The sequence below is a fragment of the Felis catus genome, chromosome A2, assembly GCF_018350175.1.
Source record: "Felis catus isolate Fca126 chromosome A2, F.catus_Fca126_mat1.0, whole genome shotgun sequence".
In the NCBI taxonomy this organism is placed as follows: Eukaryota; Metazoa; Chordata; class Mammalia; order Carnivora; family Felidae; genus Felis; species Felis catus.
In genome coordinates this window covers 23,743,783-23,766,656 of record NC_058369.1, presented here as the reverse complement: position 1 = coordinate 23,766,656, position 22,874 = coordinate 23,743,783, and the positions used below count along the sequence as shown (strand labels likewise).

The 22,874-nt window shown below is 43.2% G+C and overlaps 1 protein-coding gene and 1 long non-coding RNA gene across 10 annotated transcripts in view; both read left to right on the top strand.

The window, feature by feature from the left end:
- The window catches only part of ERC2 (ELKS/RAB6-interacting/CAST family member 2), a 923,200-nt gene extending 919,887 nt beyond the window's left edge, over window positions 1–3,313 (top strand). For all 9 annotated transcript variants that reach the window (XM_045051699.1, XM_045051677.1, XM_045051694.1 and 6 more), the window contains one exon: window positions 368–3,313. In XM_045051699.1, the coding sequence (XP_044907634.1) occupies window positions 368–610 (243 nt within the window). In that variant the 3' untranslated portion in view covers window positions 611–3,313. The remainder of the gene's footprint in view (window positions 1–367) is intronic.
- Window positions 3,314–17,483: 14,170 nt separating this feature from the next.
- LOC123383676 lies at window positions 17,484–21,915 on the top strand. Its single transcript, XR_006593620.1, has 3 exons — window positions 17,484–19,265; window positions 19,898–19,970; window positions 21,401–21,915. It is a non-coding gene; the product is annotated as an uncharacterized LOC123383676 (long non-coding RNA).
- Window positions 21,916–22,874: the final 959 nt, after the last annotated feature.

Here is a 22,874-nt window from a genome sequence, read left to right as displayed (position 1 = left end):
AAGTGTGGGGAGAAAAAAAATGAACACATGGTCTGATCACATAGAAATCATCACTGGAACATTTTGGTATATTTCCTTTCAATTTCAGTTTCTTTTTGCCTATCAAGAGACATCTATACCTGGATGTGACATATTTTGAAAGAGGCCTCCTCTCAGATATGTTTCCAGGACATAATTTAACTTCATGTTCACTTTGCCCTTCCTCTGTGCTTCCTCCTCATCGCCCTCTTCCTCATCCCAACCAACCGCAACCAAAGAGAGTGGTGGAGGGTCAGCGCAGGGGTGAGTATGGGAACGCCGGCCAGGATTCTCTCCTGAGTCAATGGCAGTTGCTTCCCCTGCTAAATTGTGTGCTTTCTTGTTGCAGCTATCAGAAGAGCAGACTAAAGGGGAAACGCAGCTCTGCAGCAACATTCTGATAATCTACTGCAGCGTGGCTCACGTCACTGGCCATCGCCACCTGGAACGCTCATCAGGCCTGGAAGAGGAGCTTTCATTTCCATTATGGCGCACAGTTCTGTTCGACTTGATATTTCCTTCATCATCTCATGCCATTCCTCATGGATTCAGATATGTTGGACAGGAAGAAAGAGGAGGAGGAGAAACATGACAGACCCTCCTTTTTGTCAGGATTTGGGCATTTAAAACGTGATCATCTCTTCTGAAGGTCATTATTTTATTTGATAAATTTTATTTATGTTACTTAAACATCGTTGGATACATTTGAGCTCCATGGGATTTTAGCTGTGGAGTCTGCTTCTGTTGGACAACTAGCTTCACCTCCAGTATTTCTGCTGGTTCCGCTTAAGTGGTCATTCCTAATGCGTTAGATTATCAAAAAGTGTAAATCCTGTGCGTGAGTGGTGTTGGCAGTGTTTGTATACCAAGATGCATGGAGCGTTTGACAAAGAAAGCAAAACACCAAAAACGGCGAGCCTTTACCCTCCTCTATTTCTTTAATCCGCTGTTTGAAGAACCGCGTTTTGATGGTGTAACCAGTAGTTACCTCTGGGCCAGGTTGGAAATGAAATCAATTTTTTAAACCACTAATACTTGCCAAGAAATCGCCTTACGAGAACATGGTGTGTGTCTTTGACAATGCATGGCACATCTAAATTGATCTTTCGTAATTTTATCTGCCCCGGTTTTGTACCGGAGAGTGGCAAAAGCCTGAGGCACCTACATATTTCTATTCCGTGTGTTCCACACATCTCCATGGCTGGGATAAGCCCAAGCCTCAGACTCTTCCCATTCCCGTACATGCAGGTCTCCATGAAGAAGCTGGGACTCATTCACATTTCAAGATCCAAATGCTGTGCAAACAGTGTAAGCTTGAAGGGTCATTTCTCATTTTTTAAAAAATGTCTCCAACGTGGATTCCAAAGCATTTTCAGCATCCAACATGAAAGCATTGATGAATGAGGAATAATCACAAAAGCTGTGTATCTGTATATAGCTCTACACAACATGTCTGTGGGTACAGCGTCATTATTTAAAGCACATGCCAGGGAAAGAGACCAAATTTTAAGGTCTTTTACATACAGTGACATGGTACTAAGGAGAATTTAACTCCTACTGCTTCCTCTGAAGATTAAAAAATAACTAAAGTTGTTACAACTTCATAAAACTCATGACCAGTCTGGCAAATATGTGCAACTCTCGTATCGATCCACTTTCTCGTCAATGGAAGAAACCCTTCCACATGTATGCAAGTGGGAAATGAAAATCTACATTCTTAAAAGGATAAACAGTGAAGTTAAGCATGAGTGGCCTTAATAAATACAGTTGTCTTTCTTTGCTGCTGTGGAAAGGATTCTACACAGGTGTTCCTGAAGTCTTGCATTGCATTCAGTCGTTATTATTACTTTTCCAAGTGTTGGTGCAATTAACTCTGGACCTCTCCCGTGAGCCATAGAGGTATTTAAAAGACAGACACCTTACTTGTCGGGGAACATGAATCTGTGTCTGACTTGCACTGTTCATCCTTGGTGCATTAGGAGTAATATATTCAAGCAGGTTTCTCGCTTCTGGCTTTGTTCTTGTCGTCAGTAAGTATAGCGAACTATGTAAAGCTTTTGTGTTGCATAAACAATCCAAATACATTCACGTTTAAAAAGTTTGTCCTTTAACTATCAAAGGGACTTAGGTTTCCGTTGGAGAAATGAGCAGAGTTCTTTGCAAGCACATGGAGCACATTTCGAAATCAGGTCGCACTGCAAACCCAGGCCGCAAGTGCGTCCCCGTGAACAATTTGGATGTCCTCAGGTAGGCGGCCCCCACTGCCTCCTACAGCGGGATCCTCACCTGAACTCTGCAACTGAATACTTGAAGTAGGAAGTAGGAGATCCACAAGGGAAATTAGGGTCCTCAAAGCAGAAAAAGCAACCAATCGTGTATAGTTAGCGATTTCTAAGTACGTGCCAATTCTGTCACAGCTGTTGTTTTGGGGGATCATTTTTTTGCCCCACTTTTGTTGGATTAAAGTATTATCAACCTTACCATTAGGGGGCATCTTCTTTAGCCCCCTAGAAATTCAATCCCGTCAAACATAGCGTCTTTTCCCATCTCATGTACCTATTCTCCGATGTTGGGGGGAGGGTTACCAAAAAAATTTCCTTTTCACATCTTAAAAACAGTCTCTGGGTTTACAACAAACACTGTGATGTCGGGAAGATATTTCCTTTGCGCAAACGTTAGCAGGCACCCCTCTAATCATAACGAAGTTGAAAAAAAAGTTGAGGCTGACATTTAGGAGAAGTTGGTCTTCTCTCTGTGCAAAAGCAGGCTTGTACCTTATACCCCATTTGATTTTGATGTACAGTCTCAATTTTGTATTTAATGATTTTTGTGTATCCAGTATGCACGTTAACAGCGTGTCAACTTTCATTTGAAAGTGGGTTTCCATTTACTTTTTAAACAGTGTTTCTGATGAGACCTCCAACGTGTTGTCATAAGCTCTATCTGAGATGTTTTTGTGTAGAGTGGCGTTTGAATGCTGCCAGGGGTCAGTGTATCTAATTCCCAGAGACCCTCGTTTGATAGTGCTTCTTGTAATTTTTCTTCAAGTGAGTGGCATGTGGGTTGTGAATATTGACCATGTGATTATGGACTTCGATATGAAAACAATAAATAAAACTAAGGAACCCTCAGAAACTACCAGTGGGCATGTATTAGCCAGTCATCGTAACCTCGTGTCTAGTAGAACAACATACAAGGTATGTACAGTTCATAAATTTGTTATCATGTGTATGAGAAGTACTTTGTGCTGATCGCCTTATTTATATTCATCAAATAAACTTTGTTTCTTTCTGAAGTGAGTTCATTCCATCTCTAATAAATGCTCCTTTGTGGTGGTTTCTAATCTTTTTCGGGACATGGATCTTCACTTCAGGAACCTAACAACTTGAAGAAAAAGGGAAGGTGTATACTCCCTTTACTGGAGTCGTCAAGGCATAAATTTCCCTTTACACATAGCTGGTTGCAGAGGTTCATATTAAGGAATTAAGTCATTGAAGGGGTCTCCCTTCTTCCTTGCTTCCCGCTTTCCCGTCCCTTTGTCTTTCTCTTTCTCTCAATCTCCCCCTGCTTCTCTCTCTCTTCTATCCCTCCCCTCTTAAAAAAAAAAAAAAACAAATTAATGTTTATTTATTTTTGAGAGAGACAGAGACAGAGCATGAGCGGGGGAGGGGCAGAGAGGGAGGGAGACACGGAATCTGAAGCAGGATCCAGGCTCTGAGCTGACAGCGCAGAGCCCAATGTGGCACTCAGACTCATGAGTTGTGAGACCATGACCTGAGAGGAAGTCAGATGCTTCACTGACTGAGCCACCCAGGCGCCCCTCCCTCCCTCTTTTCCTCCTTCCCACCTTTTCTCTCCTCCCACTTCTTCCTCTCCCTCCCTCCCTTCTGCTTCTCCCCCTTGTTTCCTCTGTACTTTCTGTGGGGTTGACATCAGTCACTGCTGGGTTCTTTTCACTCGGTGGTAAAGATAATTCCCAACAGCTTTGAGTATGCTAGGATTTAAGAGGAGGGACCCTCTCCCTCCAAGCATCCATATCAGCCCCCTAAAGGGACTCACTGGTCCTTTTTGGATCATGCATCCAATTACCTTATTCAAGGGAGTTGGGAGGGTGAGACCCTGTGATTGACAGCCTCACTGATGTGGGAGGGGCAGGTTCCAAAGGGAAAAAATGGGCTTTATTCTAGAAGAGAGGGACAAGAAAGCCAGGCAGGCAGGAATAATAGCTAGCCCTGGATACACTTGGTTACACACACAAAATCATCCAGAAAAACACACAAAATCATCCGTGCAAGGGCTCACCAGCCTTCACAGCCCAACTGTGGATCGTGGTGGGGAACAGCTCCTGGTTTCTTTAAAGGTTTGAGTTGTACTTCAAGAAATGAACTGCCACATCTTCCCCGTTATTGCAAGCAAAGAGTAATTGATTATCAAAGCTGGAAAGTATGTCAGATGCCATGTGTCCAATATTCTCTTTTGACAGATGGAGAAACTGAGGCCCAGTTAGAAGTGACTGATTCGAGCACATATGGTAAGTTCACTGCAAGTCCGAGACTGTCCCCAGAGCTCCTGAAACAGAAATACATATCCCTGAAGACTCTCTGGGGAGGAGAGGGTGGGATAAAATCTTCCCCCTAGATGGCCCTTGACGACACTGGGGACATATCATTTGCTTTATGGACTCACAGCCACTGTGTGTGCAAATCTCTCACAGTCCGGCACATTGGGGGGCAACCTGCAGTAGTTTGCCCTTCTCATTATGTTGCCTTTTTGTAGAAAAAGAACTTCTGTTGGACAAGAATTTCTTACCTCATAGAACTTCCTGAGGCAGCCGGCTCGCATTCAAGCCTGATTATGTAAACCCAGCTGGCCAGATGGAGCCCCTGCTTCTTTTACTCACAAACCACTCCTTTTGTTAGGAAAGGTACCAGCCCACACACTGCTGGACTCGTCTGCAAGTTCATCCATACGTCAGTCCCAGCGAAGCACATGGACTGGATTTTGGTATACCCGAGGTTTTGAAATTAGGAATCTGCCTCGACTAATTGCTAGTATCTGGGAACTGCTCTCACAAAAAATTGGAGAGCTGTTCTAATTCTTAGAAGTGCTAATCCACAATGATAATTATACTAATAACTGAATGCAGATAAAAAAATCATTGGACATTATTATTTTCTAGGAACCAAGCCGTGGTGCTAGAGCCAACATACATGAACTTGTTTGTCCCCGACAACAGTTTCGTGAGGTAGGCACTGTCATGATCCACACTTTGTAGTGAGGGAAACTCTAGGCCAGCAGAGATGACCAGCATACGTTTACAGGACATGCATCTGGTGCTGGCGTTGTGCTAAATGCTGCGCTTACATGAACTTAGCCTCACAATAATCTCGTGAGGCGGGAATTCTCGTTATCCTCAGACAAGGAAGGGGAGGCCCGAGGAGATTACATACCTCACCCACCGTCCCCCGGATTCTATGTGGTGGAGCTGGGCTTTGAACTCAATACTCAGTCAGCCCTAGGGATGTAGGGGCTGGGATGAGGATCCCATTTGTTTCCACCTTGCGGTGCTTCCACGTTGCAAGTTTGGGCTCCAACATGGCCATTCAGCTCACAGAGACCTGAAGCAATTGGTTGCTTCAAGAATGCCACAGTTGACCAATACTATGAGAAAATGGATTGCCAGGCAGCAAGGTCATGGATCCCAGGGGAAATCAAGCCACACATGAAAAGAGAGCTCTGACAGGACATTGGATTTAAACCTGCTATCCATGGGCCTCTCTATTTCTTCTAAGTCCCCAGTGTCTGCGCATCAGCACCTCTGACCTAGGTGTTTGGGGTTTGCAGGGTGAAGCATCTGGTGACAAGACACTGGACAGGAATCCCCAGGTGGGAGAGGGCTTTGAGTGCCGTGCTGAAGGGTATAGGCCTAATACACTGGCTCTTAACTTCAGTAATTTAAATGCTGCTTTCCTGACTCTTGCTATAGCTGAAGACAGTATGTAGTCTTAGTTAAGCAATTAAAAAAAAATTGAATGGGCTCACTTTTTTATTTAAATAAGTGTAAAAGGGGGTGCCTGGGTGGCTCAGTCGGTTAAGCGTCTGACTTCAGCTCAGGTCATGATCTCACGGTTCGTGGGTTCGAACTCCACGTCGGGCTCTGTGCTGACTGCTCGGAGCCTGGAGCCTGCTTCAGATTCTGTGTCTCCCTCTCTCTCTGCCCCTCCCCTGCTCATGCTCTGTCTCTCTCTGGCTCAAAAATAAATAAAAACATTAAAAAAATTTTTTTTAAATAAATAAGTGTAAGGGAAAAAATGCCACTATCATAAAGGAGAAAGTAGGATTGTTCTCTATTCATAGACATCACCAGCTAGAAGAACAGTAAAAATAATGAAAACAGAGTTCTGAGCCTGAGGCTTTCTCCTTCTTTGTTAAAAAGGGAGACCATCAAAAGTTAGAGAAGTGTTTCTGGGGCCAAACCAAGAATTTTGCTTTGTTACTGAATCAGAAGGATTGAAAAATAATCAATGAAGGCATATTTAACAGTGTGGCTCACGGTTACTTAAGATGTCCAGAAGGATCACTCTAATCATTTCAAGGACCCTTTTGAGCTCTGAATTTTAGGAAACCCTCCTGCAGCAACAGAAATCCCGTGATGAATTTTTGAATACAGTTTATTTTAACACAGTTTATTTTTTAGAACAGTCTTAGATGTACAGAAAAATTGAGCAGATAGTACAGTGAGCTCCCCTATAAACTTCCTTCCCACAAACATAGTTTCTTCTATTATTAACATATTACATCAGTACAGTACATTTGCCACTAATTGAACCAACACTAATACGTTGTTATTAACTAAATATCCCTACTTCATTCTAGTAACTAAAGTCTATGCTTCGTTAAGATTTCCCTAGTTTTTACCTAATGCCATTCTCCTATTCAAGGATCTTATCCAGATACCTTATTACATTTAGTTGTCAGGCCTCCTTAAGCACCTCTTGGCTGTAATTTGCTCACACTATCCCTATTTTTGATAAAGACCTTGACGGCTTTGGGGAGTATGGGTCAGATATATTCTGGGTTGCCCCTATCCTGGGATTTTTTCCACATGATCAGACTAGGGATATGGGTTTGAGGAGGAGGACCATGGAGGTTCAATGCTATTCTCACCACAGCATCTCAAGGGTACCCACAATCAACATGGCTTCTCACTATTGATGTTGACCTTGATCACCTGGCTGAGGTCGTATTTATTAGGTTTCTCCACTGTAGTTACTCTTTATCCCCCTCTTTGTGATGGGCTTTCAAAGTGCAGATCTCTGTCTCAGAATATTCTCCTGGCCCTCAAGAGGACACACTGGCTAAAGAAGAAAACAGTTCTGAAAGCATTTTGGACCAAAATTGTTGAAACAACAGCTTTACCATTTGGACTGGTTTTTCCTTCTTTTTGAAAATCCTTTTACCCCCTCTAACCTCGCCTTCCTCTCTCGGATTACTTATGCATCAATGGCAGAAATGATCAATGTGGGTAGAGGAGACCCTTTCCCAAGCTCAGGGCAAAGCGAGAATTTCTATAGTTTAAAAATAGATGTTGTCTGTGCCAACCACTGTGACTTCACTTAGGGCTCAAGAGAAAACCTTGCATAAATTCAAGACAAAACCTCCATGCCTACATAACTGCAACTCACTGGATGAAGACATTACAGACTGTTTGAATTTGAGGGGAGAAATATAAGTATTTGAATAAGGGAATCGGTTAGGATTTTTTTTTTCTTTTGCACATACCCCGCCCCGCCAAAAAAAGAATAAGAGAAAAAAAACTAACACGAGATAACGTGAGCAAAAATAAATATATACATACACATACATGCATATTGCTTCACGCAATAAACAGTTTAAAGGCAGTGGGTTTCAGATGTGGCTTGTCCCAGGGCTCAAATAACTTCTTGCCATCCTTTTCTTGGTTTTGTTTTCTTGGTATTCATCCATTCTGGAGCACTTTTGAGGTTGCAAGTGAGACCCTCGGCCCTAAATCCCTGTCTCTGGGGAGGAGTCATGTGGTGTTCCTCACGAGGGGAATGCAAATTTTCAAATAAGAAAGGAGGCAAACATCAGATGCGCACAGCAACACGACCCCCAGCAAAATGACCTTGGAGACTGGTTTAATTTGCATAGAGCTTTGGCCCAGAGGGGAGCATCAGGATGTGTGTTCAGCACGAGACAGGCAACCTAGGCATCTCAACCAAATCTCAGTCGCCAGGCTCACAGGCAATCATGAAACTGCGTGCGCCCTCTGCTTCTGAATCTCATCAATGAGATTGTCTCTCAGCTACCCGACATGGGATGTGAGAACAGGAAATGAGACAAGACATGAAAAATGTTTGGAAAGAACATTTTAACCATACAACTCTCTTCATAACTCCACGTCTTTGAGTGGCTTGTTTCAACATTTAGAACCTGTATTCGGAGAAGGAGGTCGCCCTCCTTAGTTGCATAGTTGGAAGGTATTCGGGGGAACATACCAAGTAATAGATTTGAGAACAAAAGCCATTGGGAAGGAACTATCCCTACGTGCCACAACACAGATGGATTTCACGTAATATGCGGTGAAAGCAGACAGATACAAGCAAACATACTGTGTGACTTCATTCAGATAAAGCTCAGAAACAGACAAAATTAATCTACAGGGTTAGGAGTCAGGATAATTGGCTAACCTTTGGGAGTTCACAACTGGTAGGGCACAAAAAAGTGGTTTGGGGATGCTGGTAACATTCTGATTCTTGGCCTGAAAGTTGGTTAACATGGTTATGTTCAGTTTGTGAAAATTCATCAAGTGATAGGGTTTGTGTACTTTTCTGTCTGTATTTATGTCTTACTTTACAAGTTTATCCTAAAAATGTTTAATGTCATTAAGCATTAATCCAGATTCAAATTACAGAAACTAGAAAATTAATGCCTGTGGAATGAATTCAGGCTTCGAATCTTTCTTGTCTGGCCAGTGCTGTGTCTTAGAATGTTCTGACAGGGCAGTGGTGGCTTGTACCTCTGTTGTCCTCATCTCTCTCTGAGAGGCTACACCCGGCCACCTGTACCCCAGTGCATTACCTGCCTGGCCCCTGGACATATTTGAGTTTGCAGCCTCCCTATTTCCTCATCCTAAAATCATAATACATTCCCAGAGGGTTGTTCTTTTTTTTTTTTTTTTTCCTTAACAAGGATCAAATGGGCACTTAGCACAATACCAGCCACATAATAGTTTCTGTACAAATAAATGATAACTGGTAGTAGTAGTAATATTGTCATAAACAATAAAAATATTTAATGAAATAAAACCAGTGGTCCCTTGCTGACTCCCAGCCATTCTCCCACAGGAATTGCTGCTGGGCTGGCCCTTGTTCAGATCCCATTTTGCCACGTCAGGGTTTTCCTCAACCATGTTTAATAACCAGTTTCCAGATCTGGATATTGGGGGCTGTAAATTTTCCTGGTGACTGTTGCCAATGACAGGGAAGGAAAGACTTGTGTAATTACCACTTGTACTTCCACAAAACACATGAACTCAAGTCAAGAGCGAGGGTTTGGGACAATAAAACACTGGGTTTTTAAAATACAGAAAAGATCTGCCCAGCTTATATGATAAGAAATGTGCACCTGGTTGGAAAAACAGAACAAGGACGACTTGCAGCGGAGCAAAGCACTACTGGACAGGACCGTTTCTCTTTCCCTGCCCAGTACTGCTCACATCTGGAAGAAGAATTAAGGCTTCGGGATTAGTCGTGGGTTGGTTGGGAATCAGTACCTTTGCCTCTGGCCAAAATCTATGGCCTTGGTTTTTAGCATTCCTTTGGTAATGCAGTGCCTTTCTTAGATCATTTTACAGCACGGTTGTATGCAAATGATGCTATGCTGTTCAACACCCTTCAGACAAGGTAGTTTAGTGGGATCCATGGAAATATCCCAAGACAGCAACATACTAGGACTTCTGGAAATCCTAAGACATCATAACTCCTTTTGGAAATGCTCAAGATAATCCTTTGGGAGATGTTGGACTTGGGCCCCCAACACTAGTTAAAGATGCTTTCATTTCTGAGTGTCATGTTTTCAGTCCATGAGGAGGTGGATGTGGGCTTCAGGGAAAGGATTGCCTTGCCATTGCATTCCCCCAGTGCTTGATTTCTGGAAAGAAGAATATGAGTAAGCTTACTCTTTTTGCGCCCCGCCCCCTCCCCTCCCCCCGCTATGTCTGTGCATTATTAGCAAGATAGCAAGTAGGCTTAGGTTGAGTTTGTGCTTCTGGAAGGAGCTGTCCACATCAGCACAGGACCAAAGGGGTCGTGAAAGGCTGAGCAAGTTGAACAGTGAGAGGGAACAGAATTGGAATCTCTTAGGATGACCAGTCCCACGTCTCCTGGACTTCCAGAAATTATGGAGGCGTGGAAGAAGAATTTCTCCAAGAGCCTCATCTGATTTGTCAAAGAAACTGATATTCAACAAATCCAAAAGTGACCACTGTGAATTCTTAAACAACAAGCTCAGAGCGTGGCACGTGGCCATTTCTAAAAGAGTAGATGCCCTCCTCCCAAGTTAATGAAACGGAACCTTATTTTCCTTCTGACAACAACGGTTTCATTGATATCTCATGTTGCCCCAAGCCAGTCAAAACTGATAACAGAATAGTTGATTTTAAATTACATTCAGAGGGGCAGAGCCTTTTGCAAAGAGGGACCACTAGCAGCACTTTCTCCAGTGGACCAATTTTCTGTGCATATGCCTTTGCAACTGTCAGCTCAAAGCAAAGATTCTTCCTGGCTTGCCTGGAAGTCTTCTCTTTTCCCAGCCTATGACTTCGGTTCACATAACTTTACCTACTGTCAAAGGAGTGCAGCTGAAAAGAGTAAAGGGTATTTGACTGAAGAGTGATAGTAAGCTCAAAGGTGAGCAATTAGATTCTGGGTTTTGTACAATTCTGAGACAATTTATGCTCATCGTTTCTCAGTCTAAACATCACAGAAAAATTGCAGATGCCCCTGAACCTTTTTATGGGCTACAGATTATCTCTAAAGAAAAAGAAAACACAAGCAGGGTTTTCTTTGTGGAACAATTCTCCCTTTATGCTCCAAGAACGGTGTAGGTATGATTAAATGTAACAGAGCTAGGTAAAATGGATACCACATTTGGAGCAAAGAACTGTATTTTCCTTCAGCCGATATTTTGGAAAAAATCTGATGTCAGTTTGGACAGTGATATTAAACCAATCCATACAAATTCAGTCAAAGGCAGCTGCGGAAATCTCATTTAAAAGCCAGTCATTTCGTGTGGAGGGCATCGAAGTGGGTATCAGCACATGGTGGTAACAAGCCAATCAGTTTGTGTATTTGAGTGGAATTTCAGAAGATAATTGTTTCATTTCCAGGTCGGTCTAGCTCACCACTTGACCTTGGACTAATTGCTTAATCTCTCTTGGCTTCGGGTTTTCTATCTCGAAAACGAGAATAATAATAACTTGCAGCTACCTATCTCATCCGGGTATTGAGTGGATTAATGGGGTCATATTTGTAAGGCCCTGGAAAATTCTCCAGAGAGAAAGTTCTGCCACTCTTTTTGTTTCTGGCTGGTAGTATTTTAGAGCCATAGATGGGAAGGATTGCATCGAATGGGGTCTCTGCTTCCTTCTAACTAAAGAACGGGCACCTTTTGAAAGCAGAACTTTTCATTACTGTAAAATCTCTGATTCTATTTTGTTGGTGCAACAATGTGGAACTCCTGTGGTAAGCCAGATTTCCTCCTCTGTCTAAACAGTCCATGGAACTCTGAGGAAGGCACTAGGATTTGATGATCACAGGGAATTACCCAGAATATTTCTGCTTCAATCAATACATAGATTGACTTTTGGGGTCAGACGGACTTGGGTTGAGTCCTGTCTCTGCCGATTTCTGGCCGGGGAACCCTAAGCAAATCTCTTGGCCCTCCTGTGATTCTGGGCCATTGGGTGCCCAACCTGTAGATAAAATGCTTAGCACAAGGTCTGACACATGGGCAGCTTTCAGGAAACACTACCTACATTCATAGTATGTGTAATAGTAACTGCGTGTACTTTCCAAAACATTCCACAAAGAATGACGACAAGATACAGTCCTCACCTAGCCCAAACAAGAGACTGGTTGGCCATGGCTATCCATTAACGGTACACTCATGTTGGGAGCACTTTAGATTTAGGAAAACGGCAAATCAAAAGGAAACAACTCTGTGTCAGAGATTATTGCAAATTCCCATAGCATATTTTTCTGTTGTTACCCACTCTAGCCCAGTCTCTTGACTTTCCAGGGGCAACACTGGATAACCAACATTTACTAAAAAGGAACTACATGCCAGGCATTGTGCTAACACTATGAATAGACTTTCTCATGTAATAGCCACAACAGCCCAAAAAGGTAGGGACTGTTAATGATCCCTTTTACAGAGGGGGAAAGTGAGGCTCAGTGAGGCTAAGTTATCCAGTGGCACACAGCTATTAAATAGAGAAGCCAGATTTCAATCTTCACTCTCACTCCTGAGTCCTGTTTTAACTCAGTGATGTCTGGCAGAAAATAATGTGAGCCATGTACATAATTTTAAATTTGCTAGTAGCCATATTTTTTAAAAAAGGAAAAAGAAGTAGGAGAAATTAATCTTAGAAATATGTGTTTAATCCAAAATATCCAAAAATACTACCATTTCAACCTAGTCAATATAGAGATTATTAATTAAAGACTTTACCATCTTTCTCTGTTTTCATACTAAGGCTTTCAAAGTCAGTTTATATTTTGCACTTACAGCCTGTCTTAATTTGGATGAGCCACATTTCAGGTGTTCAATGGTCACATCCGACTCGTGATCACTGTACCGGACAGTATAGCTCTAACCACTGGACCATCATGCCTGAGTCTTAGGAGACTGTATTAACCAGATTTACCCAACTATATTAACCGAGAAAGAAAATCACAGATTTTCCAGTTTGAACAAAGGTAAAAAAAAAAAAGGGGGGGGGAGGTTTAGAAATGTAGCAGGAGTTTAACATGCTACTTTTTGTGTTCTCTGTTCATCAGTTAATTCACCCTCAAAGAATAGCTCTTTTCTGGAACACCCTGCTATCTGACCTTTATTTTCATCATATATAATATGCATAATTATACAAGCTGGTGCAAGGAAGAAACCAGTAAGTGACTGACTGACTGAATATATTCACTTAGAAGATGGTCTCTTATGCAGGGAAGATATATAGGCTCTCTGAGGGTTAGAACTTTATCTAAATTTTGCCCACCTCAGTAGTCCTGCCTGTAGCACAGTGGCAGGTACACAGGAGGCTTGCAGAAAGCATTTTTGTGTGGAATATATTAATGAATCCACGTGGAGAAAGTAGGTATTTAAAATATTATTCCTAATGAACATAGGGAATCTCCTTTCTACACCCGCACATTTGGATTTTAAGACCCAAAATCAAACCCCAATGGATTTAGCTTACTTAAACCAGTTAATTTATGTTTCCAAATGAAGTAGGATCAGAGAGACCAGAGAAATCAAGAGTCAACTTTAAAAGACAGTTGCTGATTTTCCCATTCATTGTCCCAAGTATGTCAAAGCCAGATGTCCTATAGATGTAGGTATAGGTCACAGGCTGCAGCATCCATCACTTAGCCACAGAGTGTTTTGTCTCTAAGAAAAGCCCCTCACGTACTCTCTTCCTGGCTTGGACCTCACTGGCTTATCTTCAAAGCGCTCCCAAGATTCCCACCTGGCTTATATATCGGTTCACCTCGTACTCCACGCCACCCATACGTTAATGGTGATTCCCCATGGTTTTTCTTAGCTGACAAGGGGCTCTGTCTCCAGGGAGCCTGAGGATGGTGTCAGGTCAAATCTCCTTTAGACTTTGGAGGGCTGATCCAAACCCAGTGGGGAATGGAACAGGTATTTGCTGTTTAAGTTGTAAAGCTGACCTTGCCTTTTGTGCTTAAATGTGAATTTCCCTAAAACAACCAAATAGTATTGTATTGTCAGAACCTTTTGAATTGCAAGTGATAAAACCCAACTCAAACTGATTTCATGAAAGATAGGTGAGGAGGGTAAAGTGGACCTCAGACACAGCTGGATCCAAGGGCTCCAACACGGTCAGGCTAATGTCTTACTTCTTCCTCCATTTCTGGGCTCTGCTTACTTCTAGGCTGTCTTCATTTTCCATGCCACTTAGGTCACATGGTACTTCCCAACCCCTCACCCAGAGACTACACTTAGAGCCAACCAGGTTAGCAACCTCCGGGGGAGGTGGGTTCCCCTACTGCACTGCCTCCAAGACACGATCCCGACACTATCTCTCATTGGTCTAATCAGAGAAAAGTCATGTGACTCCATGCGTGGGTCACAGGTCCACACCTTGAATAAGAGGGTGGAGTCATCTGACCCGGAAGAAGAATATAGGTGAGTCTTCAAGGGAGAATTAGGTGTTCTTACCCAGGGAGGGAGGAATCAATGCTGGACAGGCAAAAGCTCTGAATAGCCAGACTGATGCCCTATCTCTGGACATAATCCTTTGTCTCCTTTCTTTAGTATTGAGCCTGCTTTTTTCCCTTGCTCTGTCTCCCACATACCTTATTGTGTAGCGTGAATAAGCATTACACTCCTCATCATTATTGCATGCGCCTGGATATCCTGCTTCGTTGTGAGCTCTTGAGGGCAGAGACCACGTCTCATTCATTTCTGCATAGCCAATGGTTAGCATAATTCCTGGCACACAGTAGATAATTGGGGAAAGTTCACCAAAAAAGGAAGAGAAAGATGAACAACCTGGGAATCAAACCCCTGGTTGGGGGACACTGTTCAAAGATACAGACATTGGTTCACGGCCTGAGCAAAAACTCTCTACCATGGACGGTGACTTTTGGAAGCAAACTGAAGAATGTACCATTATGAGGTTGCTCAGAAAAAGAAGCAATCTAATTTTGGCCTTGTGAAAACTTCAGGGTCTCTGGCAACATGCATTGATTACAATTTTGATGTAAACATGGGTGTGGGATATCCTGTAGGCTAATCCTCTGTAGACAAAGAGGAGAGAGCAGATACAATCTTTTCTCACTGCTCTCCTGGGAGAATGGTCTCAGCACCTTTTTTGCCTCATTTCCTTCTCTATCCCCGTCTTTCATCCTTCCCACCTCCCTCTTCCCCCTCTTCTTTCCTTCCATCCCTCTCCTCTGCTTTCCTCCCTCCTTCTTGCCTCTTCTTTTCCTAGCTCTACCCTCCGCTTTTGCCCTTAGGAATCAGGGCTTGAGTTTAAATCCTGGCTATGCATCCCAAGGCAAGTGATGTCACCTCTGCAAGCTTACTTCCCCATTTGTGACATCAGGATAACAGCCCTTTCTCTTCAGGTCAAGTCTGATGATATTAGGTATTGTCAAATGCTCAGCACGAACTAGAGTGACTGCTTCAGGAGGGAAGTGGGGGCAGATTCCATTTCTGTGAGGTAGTCAAAAGTGTGGAAAAGAGACTTTTGGCTACAAGTTCACCCAGTTTCAAACCAGCCTCCTCAAACAGAGGCCAAAGTGCCTCTGCTAGGCTTCCTATCAGATGACAATGTTTGGGAGCCCCAGCAATGACATGGCTACAGGGGGTGTCTCCAAAGGGTGACCCACTGGATCAGAATCAACCCCTCTCTCCTGCTGGACCCCCTTGGGACTTCCAGGGTGGCCAACTAGCACAAAGAAGAATTCCTAATGTTGAACTTGGTTCTTAAGCCTTTTAAGCCCTGTTCCAAACACACTCAGAAGCCACAGGCCCAATGACGTCACCTAAGTAGCAATAACATCCAGGATATGTTTACAAACACATTTTGGGGGTTTGCATCTCACCCATTCATTGGAGCCTTTGTTCTAGAACCTGTTAAGATCTAGCACTTAGTAAGTGCTCAATAATTATCTGTTGGCTGTACTGGACAAAGCAACATAATCTGGCACATACAATACCAATTTGATATGAATGAATGGGTATGCCATAAATGCTTGTTGAATGAATAATTGATGACCCACAGTAGACAATCCATGCATACATTTGAATGAGAAACTAATAGAGTGAATGAATGAATGAATGAATGAATGAATACCTTATCAGTCATGCCTATGGCTGTTACTTTCCGTATGTGTTAAACTGCTCTTTGATTTATTTTCTGTAGCTGTTATTTACTCCTGACAAACTGACCCTAAATGTATGATTTTTTTTTTATTTTCTGTTGTTGAATTTTGAAATAGATACTGCTATCACTATGGATTGAATGCTGTTTTCAAATAGCAAAGAGATGTTTGAAAACATCCTCAAATTGAACACGCAGAACCAGGGAGGGATGGTGCTTGTGTACCCACTAATCTCTGTTATGACATATCTACATGACTGAGAGGATTTTGCTCCTGAGCTGAGAAGAACAGGGTTGTCCATGAGCAACACGTGAGTGGAGCCATCATGTTCCTGTATATACTCAGTAGATATATGTACAGGCTGGAATAGGTAAATTTAATCCTTTGCCATTATTCATTTCATGTCCCTGAATTCTGTGGTATTTCCAAGGAGTGACTGCTTTTCTTCTGGGTTAAGTAGAAATCTTTGCTTAAGTCAAAACCACTTACTTTAAATACATTCAGCGACATTGGGATCTTTTATGCCCTGGGAGTGTTTCTCATGTTTTTCAGAGTCAATGAATTGTCACTTGACCTTAATGGACACTTATAGATCACTGAATTAAGGATTAAACTGAGTAAGAAGCTTTTATCTGAAATTCGCTGATTTATTGAGACAGATTTGGGAAGTCATAACAGTGTCACTTTATTAAGCACTGAAGATTATAACAGCAAAGTATACAAAATTAAAAGGACTTGGGATTTAATTCGGCTATTTAGAATTATTTTCAGTCTCTTTTAAGGAGGTTGAGAATATTTGCACAGAAGAAAAAAAATCATATTAGAGTCGCTCCAGTTAAAATTCAGTAAGATGTGTAAGTGCTATGATCAGTCAGAACATTCTTGAAAAGTAAAAAAATGCCCTCAGCTTCCTAGATGGTTTGTGCACAGCTTGATGTCAGGAAGACCAAGTAATTGACCAAATGGTGAAACTCTTGTCTTTTTTTATTTCGATATTTTGCTATTATGTATATCTTAAAATTTTTCTCCATCATTAGTTTGATATAAAAAATTATTACATAGCTGAAATTAACAAAGATGTTCATATTCTTTTTATTTATTTTTGAGACAGAGAGAGAGAGAGAGAGGGAGAGAGGACAAGTGGGGGAGGAACAGAGAGAGAGAGAGAGAGAGAGAGAGAGGGAGAGAGAGAGAGAGAGAGGAAGACACAGAATCTGAAGCAGGGTCCAGGTTCTGAGATGTCAGCACAGAGCCTGACGCAGGGCTTGAATTCACAAAACACAAGATCATGACCTGAGCTGGAGTTGAACCCTTAACCGAATGAGCTACACAGGTGCCCCTAGATTTTCATATTCTTAAGTAGTTTTGAGATGCCCTGATATACTTTTCTTCTTTGGGAAAAATTTATTTTAACACTCATCCAAATGTGCCCTCCTAGTAGGTGGTCATGAAAGGAAGACTCTTAAAAAAAAAAAAAAGACTCTTCATTGCTTCTTATCTAGAAAGGATAGGTTTGATCTATATTAGACCCTAGTTAGAACCAAATCTGCTCGTTATCTAGATGCTGTCTAATGAGATTTTATTTTTCTGCCAGTCAGCTTCACAGCATGTCTAAGTCCGAGAAATTTGAAAAATATTATACTTCTCTAGATTCCTCTTCCAGAGAAAGGAACTTGGCTGAAGAGCTTATACCCAGGAGTGTGGCTGGATAATGCGTTGTTTGGGAGCAAAAGTAATAATGAAACTACTAAATCAGATTTCCAAATCCCAACACACAGATTTAGGCACGTAATATTGAAAATTGTGGACAATAAAAAAATAAAATAAGGCAAAATAAAAATTCCAGCATTTTCTCCTATCTCTCAGATGAGAAAGTCAACTTCTTTCTATGTTACTAAATGGACTTGTGTCCCCCCAGAAATGGTTAATGTGCCTTCTAAACCCAGTATCTAGATGCCCACTGGCCCACATAGAACACAGGATGGATAACAAGATTGAGCATCTCAGCTGTCTTTTATGAGAAAATGCCAGTTAAGAGAAAACTTTTCAAAAGAAACAGTATGACAAGAAGGGAGAGTAATAGAATACTGTCTTTCTTCAGAGGAAAACTATTTCTCTTATCAGACTCCTTCCACTTAAGGTAAGCCTTGTGTGGAGGAGGCCAGAGGAAAAAGTGTGGGCACATTTAGGGAACTAGGACACCTTTCAAAAAACAGTTTTCCTTTCTTTATAGGTAAATAAATTATGGTGGTTAAGCCCCTGCTATTTAGAGTCAGATTACCAGGGTTCAAGCTCTTGCTTAGCAGTTATAGGGCTATGGGTATGATCATTCATTCATTCATTTATTCATTTATTCTGAGCACTTTCTCTGTGCCAGTTACTAGAGGTTATAGGTTTGAACAAGACAGACAAGATCCCTGCTCTCCTGGAGCTGACGTTCTAGTGAGGGGAGACAGAAAATAAATAAACATGCATGCAAAAGAAGTCAGAGAATTTTAGGTCAGGATGAAAGAAGAAAATCATACAGAGGATCATCGGCAGGGGGAGCAGGGGCTACGTTAAGTTAATATGCACGCTGAGGTGGCGACCTGAATAGTGTGAAGTACCCAGATCAGAGGAACAGCTTTTCAGGCAGAGGGAACAGCAAATGCAGAAGATGCATTCTGATGAGCCTTGCAGGCAGGTGGGGACTGGTTTTGACTTTATCCGATAAACTGGCGAGTCCTTGAAGGACTTTAAACAGGGGAATGATATACTCTGAGCTGCCCTGGTGAAAGAGACCTCACGTCCTCACCCATGCTTCAGGGATAACACAGGAGGAACACCAGACCAAACTCGTTCCAGATAATGGGGGAATTCACGGGACGCTGCTCCACATGAGGTCAGAATTTAAGGCGGATTGCCCAGTATGGAGGCTGTGGTTCCTGATGGTAGTGGTAGAATGAGGGCGGAAAGTCAGGACTTCATAGTAAGCTGATTAACGAAGAAAGGACAAATCTTCCACAGGCCGGTTGGTGTGGCTGATTCTGCCGGTATTCATGTTTAGTGCTTATGGGAGTGAATCAGCAGCTTTCAGGAGAGACTCTTTCCACTGTAAGTAAGCTTTATATGGGAGAGGCCCAAGGAGAAAGTGTGGGCACACTTGGGGAACCAGGAAGACGCCTTTTAAAAACGAGTTTTGTCTCTATAGGTAGATGAAGTGTGGTCGTTAAGTCTCTGTTATTTAGAGTCAGATTGCCAGGGTTCATACCCTGGGCTTTGGACACTAAAACAGCTTGAGTTTATAGAAATTGTGACCTCTTTAAACCTTTCCTTTTCTCCATATCATGCAGATAATAATAGGATTTATCTCATGAAGTAATAAGGATAAAACACATCAATGAATATAAAGAGCTCAAACAGGCGGCATCTGGTGCATAGTAAGAGCTCAAACAATGTCCCCAGCAATTGTTACCATTATTCATTAGTCATTATTATCTTATCAGCCTCATACTTATTGGATTCTACCATGCAGACACTGCAGATAATCCCATAACTGCCTCTCACATTTCTCCTCTTTTCCTGGACCCCTCCCCCACCCCTCCTGAGGCAACTTTTTTGTCTCCGGATTTTACCCAGGGCCCCCGGGACAGACATTCCTAGTGTTGAAATAATCACAACAGGTATCTACAGGGGCCTTTGGAACATCAATTGTTAGAACATCTCTAATATATCCCATTCTACAGGGGAGGAAATTGAGGCGCAGAAGGGGAAGTGACTACTCAGTCAGCGAGAGGCAGAGCTGGGATTCAGACTCAGGTTTGTTTGGCCCTGATGCCCCTTAAAATTAAAAGAAAAAAAAAGCCGAAAGTATCCATTCAGACCCCCCTTCCTCCCACCGCCCTCCTGTAAAGCACCATTGATGATAAAAATAAAGAGGGCTCTCAGTGAGGGGAACACAGTACAAGGAGAGCTTGAGTCTCAGGCCTGTGTCCAAAACTGTCCTCCAACCTCAAGGCGGTCCCTGTCCTCCACAGCCCAGGGGCTGGTGGCATCACAATGCGACGGTATTACTTTGACTGTGGCCATGTGGTGGTGAGGAAGCCCCGACCCCCTTCCGGCCTCTTTGTTCTGTTTAGTGCTCCATCTGTGGGCCCCTCGCAGGCAGCCCGGCTGGTCTTGACTCTGAGGCAAAGGAGTAAACATCTTGGGGTGCTTTATTAGTTTATTTCAGAAGATGGAGTCTGTTTGTCCCTGGGGCCCACCCCTCTTTTATGGCCTCCAGCCCTTCTTAACAAATTCTAGTGACTGGAGAGAAAACCCCTTTCTACAGTGGATCATTAAAACACCACCATAAACCCAGGGCCATAAAATATTATTTGCTGGGCATAAAAGGGGGGTCGATTTTCCCAGAATGACAACCCAGGCGCTGCTTTCTCCCACTCTGGGGAAGGCAGCACAGGGGATGCGATCGTTCGTAAATTCCTTATCTTGCGCTCCGTTTTGGTGAAATAACCCTGTTGGGAGAGCAGCCAAAACTATTGATTTATTTGTTCCACAGACTCAAAAGCATTTTTAATGAGTGGAGCATGGTGATTCCTTGCTATTGTGCCTGCAGATGACTCAATCTGAGTGCGCACACCCAAATGCACATGGGGTTTGCAAGGGGAAACAGGGAGTTCCACAAATTGGAGGTGGATTGAACAAGAACCTTTGAAGGTGGGGATGGAGAGGCATTGGTTTCCCTTCTTTCAACCGTCTGCTCACCCCCTAGGCAAGTCCACCAACACCCAGAAATGGACTGGCTCTTAGAACCGAGCCTGGTTTTCCAGAGAAGCACCCTGTGGACTGAAGGCTTAAAATGGATTTCCAGTTGGTTCCCTTTGACATCGTTCTCTGGAAATAACACTTTTATCCATTCATGCATTCGTTTGGTCATTCAACAAATATTTTTGGGCACCTACTAGGTGCCAGGCACTGTTCTGAGCACCACCGTTCTAGCCATGGAAGATACTGTTACAGAGCTTCCAGCACCCTTGTGGGGTGTAGTCTCAGCACACACATCATTAGTATCTTCAGATGAAACTCACAATCCTGTATCTGAAGTCTTGGGGCCAGATCGGTGTGTCAGAAAATTTTGGAATTTTTTTGAATGATAAAATGGGGGCATATAATTATTTAATTTGCGGAAGGCCCCAGTGAAATCTGGGGAAGTACCCAATAACACAATGCTGTTCCCATTTCTTCAGTGAAAAGTGTGGCCAATCACTGTAACTGGAATAAATCAAGATTATAAACGGTCTTGTCACATGAGGTCCAGTTCTGCTTTCTGAAGAGCAGGTATGGAGCGTCTGGTAAGTGACCCATGCGGGCGGGGTACTCCATGACCCTCACCGTTCATTCTTGTCATGTCCCTGATTTTCAAGGTCATCCATTTCCTTTTCACTGCACCCCTGCCACAGGTCCTTATATTTCTCTGTGTTTTGTTTGTGTGTTTATATGTGTGTTTAAGGGGATTTTGAGGCACTGAAAGGCTAAATAGTTTGTGTGAGACTTGACAGCTAGAAAGTAGCCTAGGAGGGTTGCAACTTCAGAGTCTGCACTCAACCACTGCCTAACACTACTGTCCTCTAGAGGAAAGACAGCAAAGCAGGCAGTGAAAACTACTGGGGCTGTGTCTACACAAGCAAAGGCAACTGGAGAAAAGCAGGCAATAATCCAGATAATTGAGAATATAGCAAATTTTAGAAAAAGGTCTGTGTTAGATAGCCAGAGTTTCTGGACAGGCTGTAGGGGTAGAACAAGTTAGTAGCCTTTCTCTTGTAGCAGTAAGTTCATCTATGTGGACTCAGGGACACTCAGGCATGGAGTGGCTTCAGCACCCCAGGAGAGCTTCCTTCTTCAACAAGTCACTTCCTGCCACTTCCCAGTGCCTCCACATGTGAACTGGGTCGCTGAACTGGTGCCTCTGGGCATGGCTGGGTTGCCTGCCTCCTTTGGCCAGGAGACTCCCAAACTGCAGTTACTGGTTAAAACCCAGAAAGGAGAGGGGGAAATGGGGAGGGGAGCTGCCCAGGGGAGGTTTTCCAGGCACAGATCCCTCTTGTTTAGACTCTCCCCTGGAACTGGCACATCTCAGAACAGATGGAAAACTGGAAACCACCCATAGGTCATTGTTATGTGGTCAAGGCCTAAAGGTGAGGGGAAAGGGGACCCAGGAGATGAATGGGAGGTGTCTCAAGAGGAGTTTTGATGACCTTGGGCTCCCCCTCCTCAAGGCTTCCTGCACCCTTGGCTAAAGAAAGCAAGCCCAGAGGGAGAGAGGGCATCTCTTTCAGTTTGTGGGAAGCCCATACTGCCATTTTGCTGCCTAACAAAAGGAGGCCAGCCCTGGGAAGGAGTCCCATCAGCTGAGAGGAGTAAGGTTCAGGAAGGGACCAGGAAGGGTGGGACAGCGTCTCTGGACCCTCTCCCAGCGCGACCTGGGGTGGTCAGCCAAGGGTGGGAATGGGGGATGGAAGAAACAAAACAGTCACCACCCAGAAGTACCCAGGCTATGGAGTTTTTGCTTTAAGGTCAAGTGCATGCTGCTGGTTGTCAGAAATTGAATCCGTGTGTGTGTGTGTGTGTGTGTGTGTGTGTGTGTGTGTGTGTGTGTGTGTGTGGTGTATCTTCTACCTCCTCGGGTGTCTAGAGGATGGGGAGGACTCAGAATAAGAATTG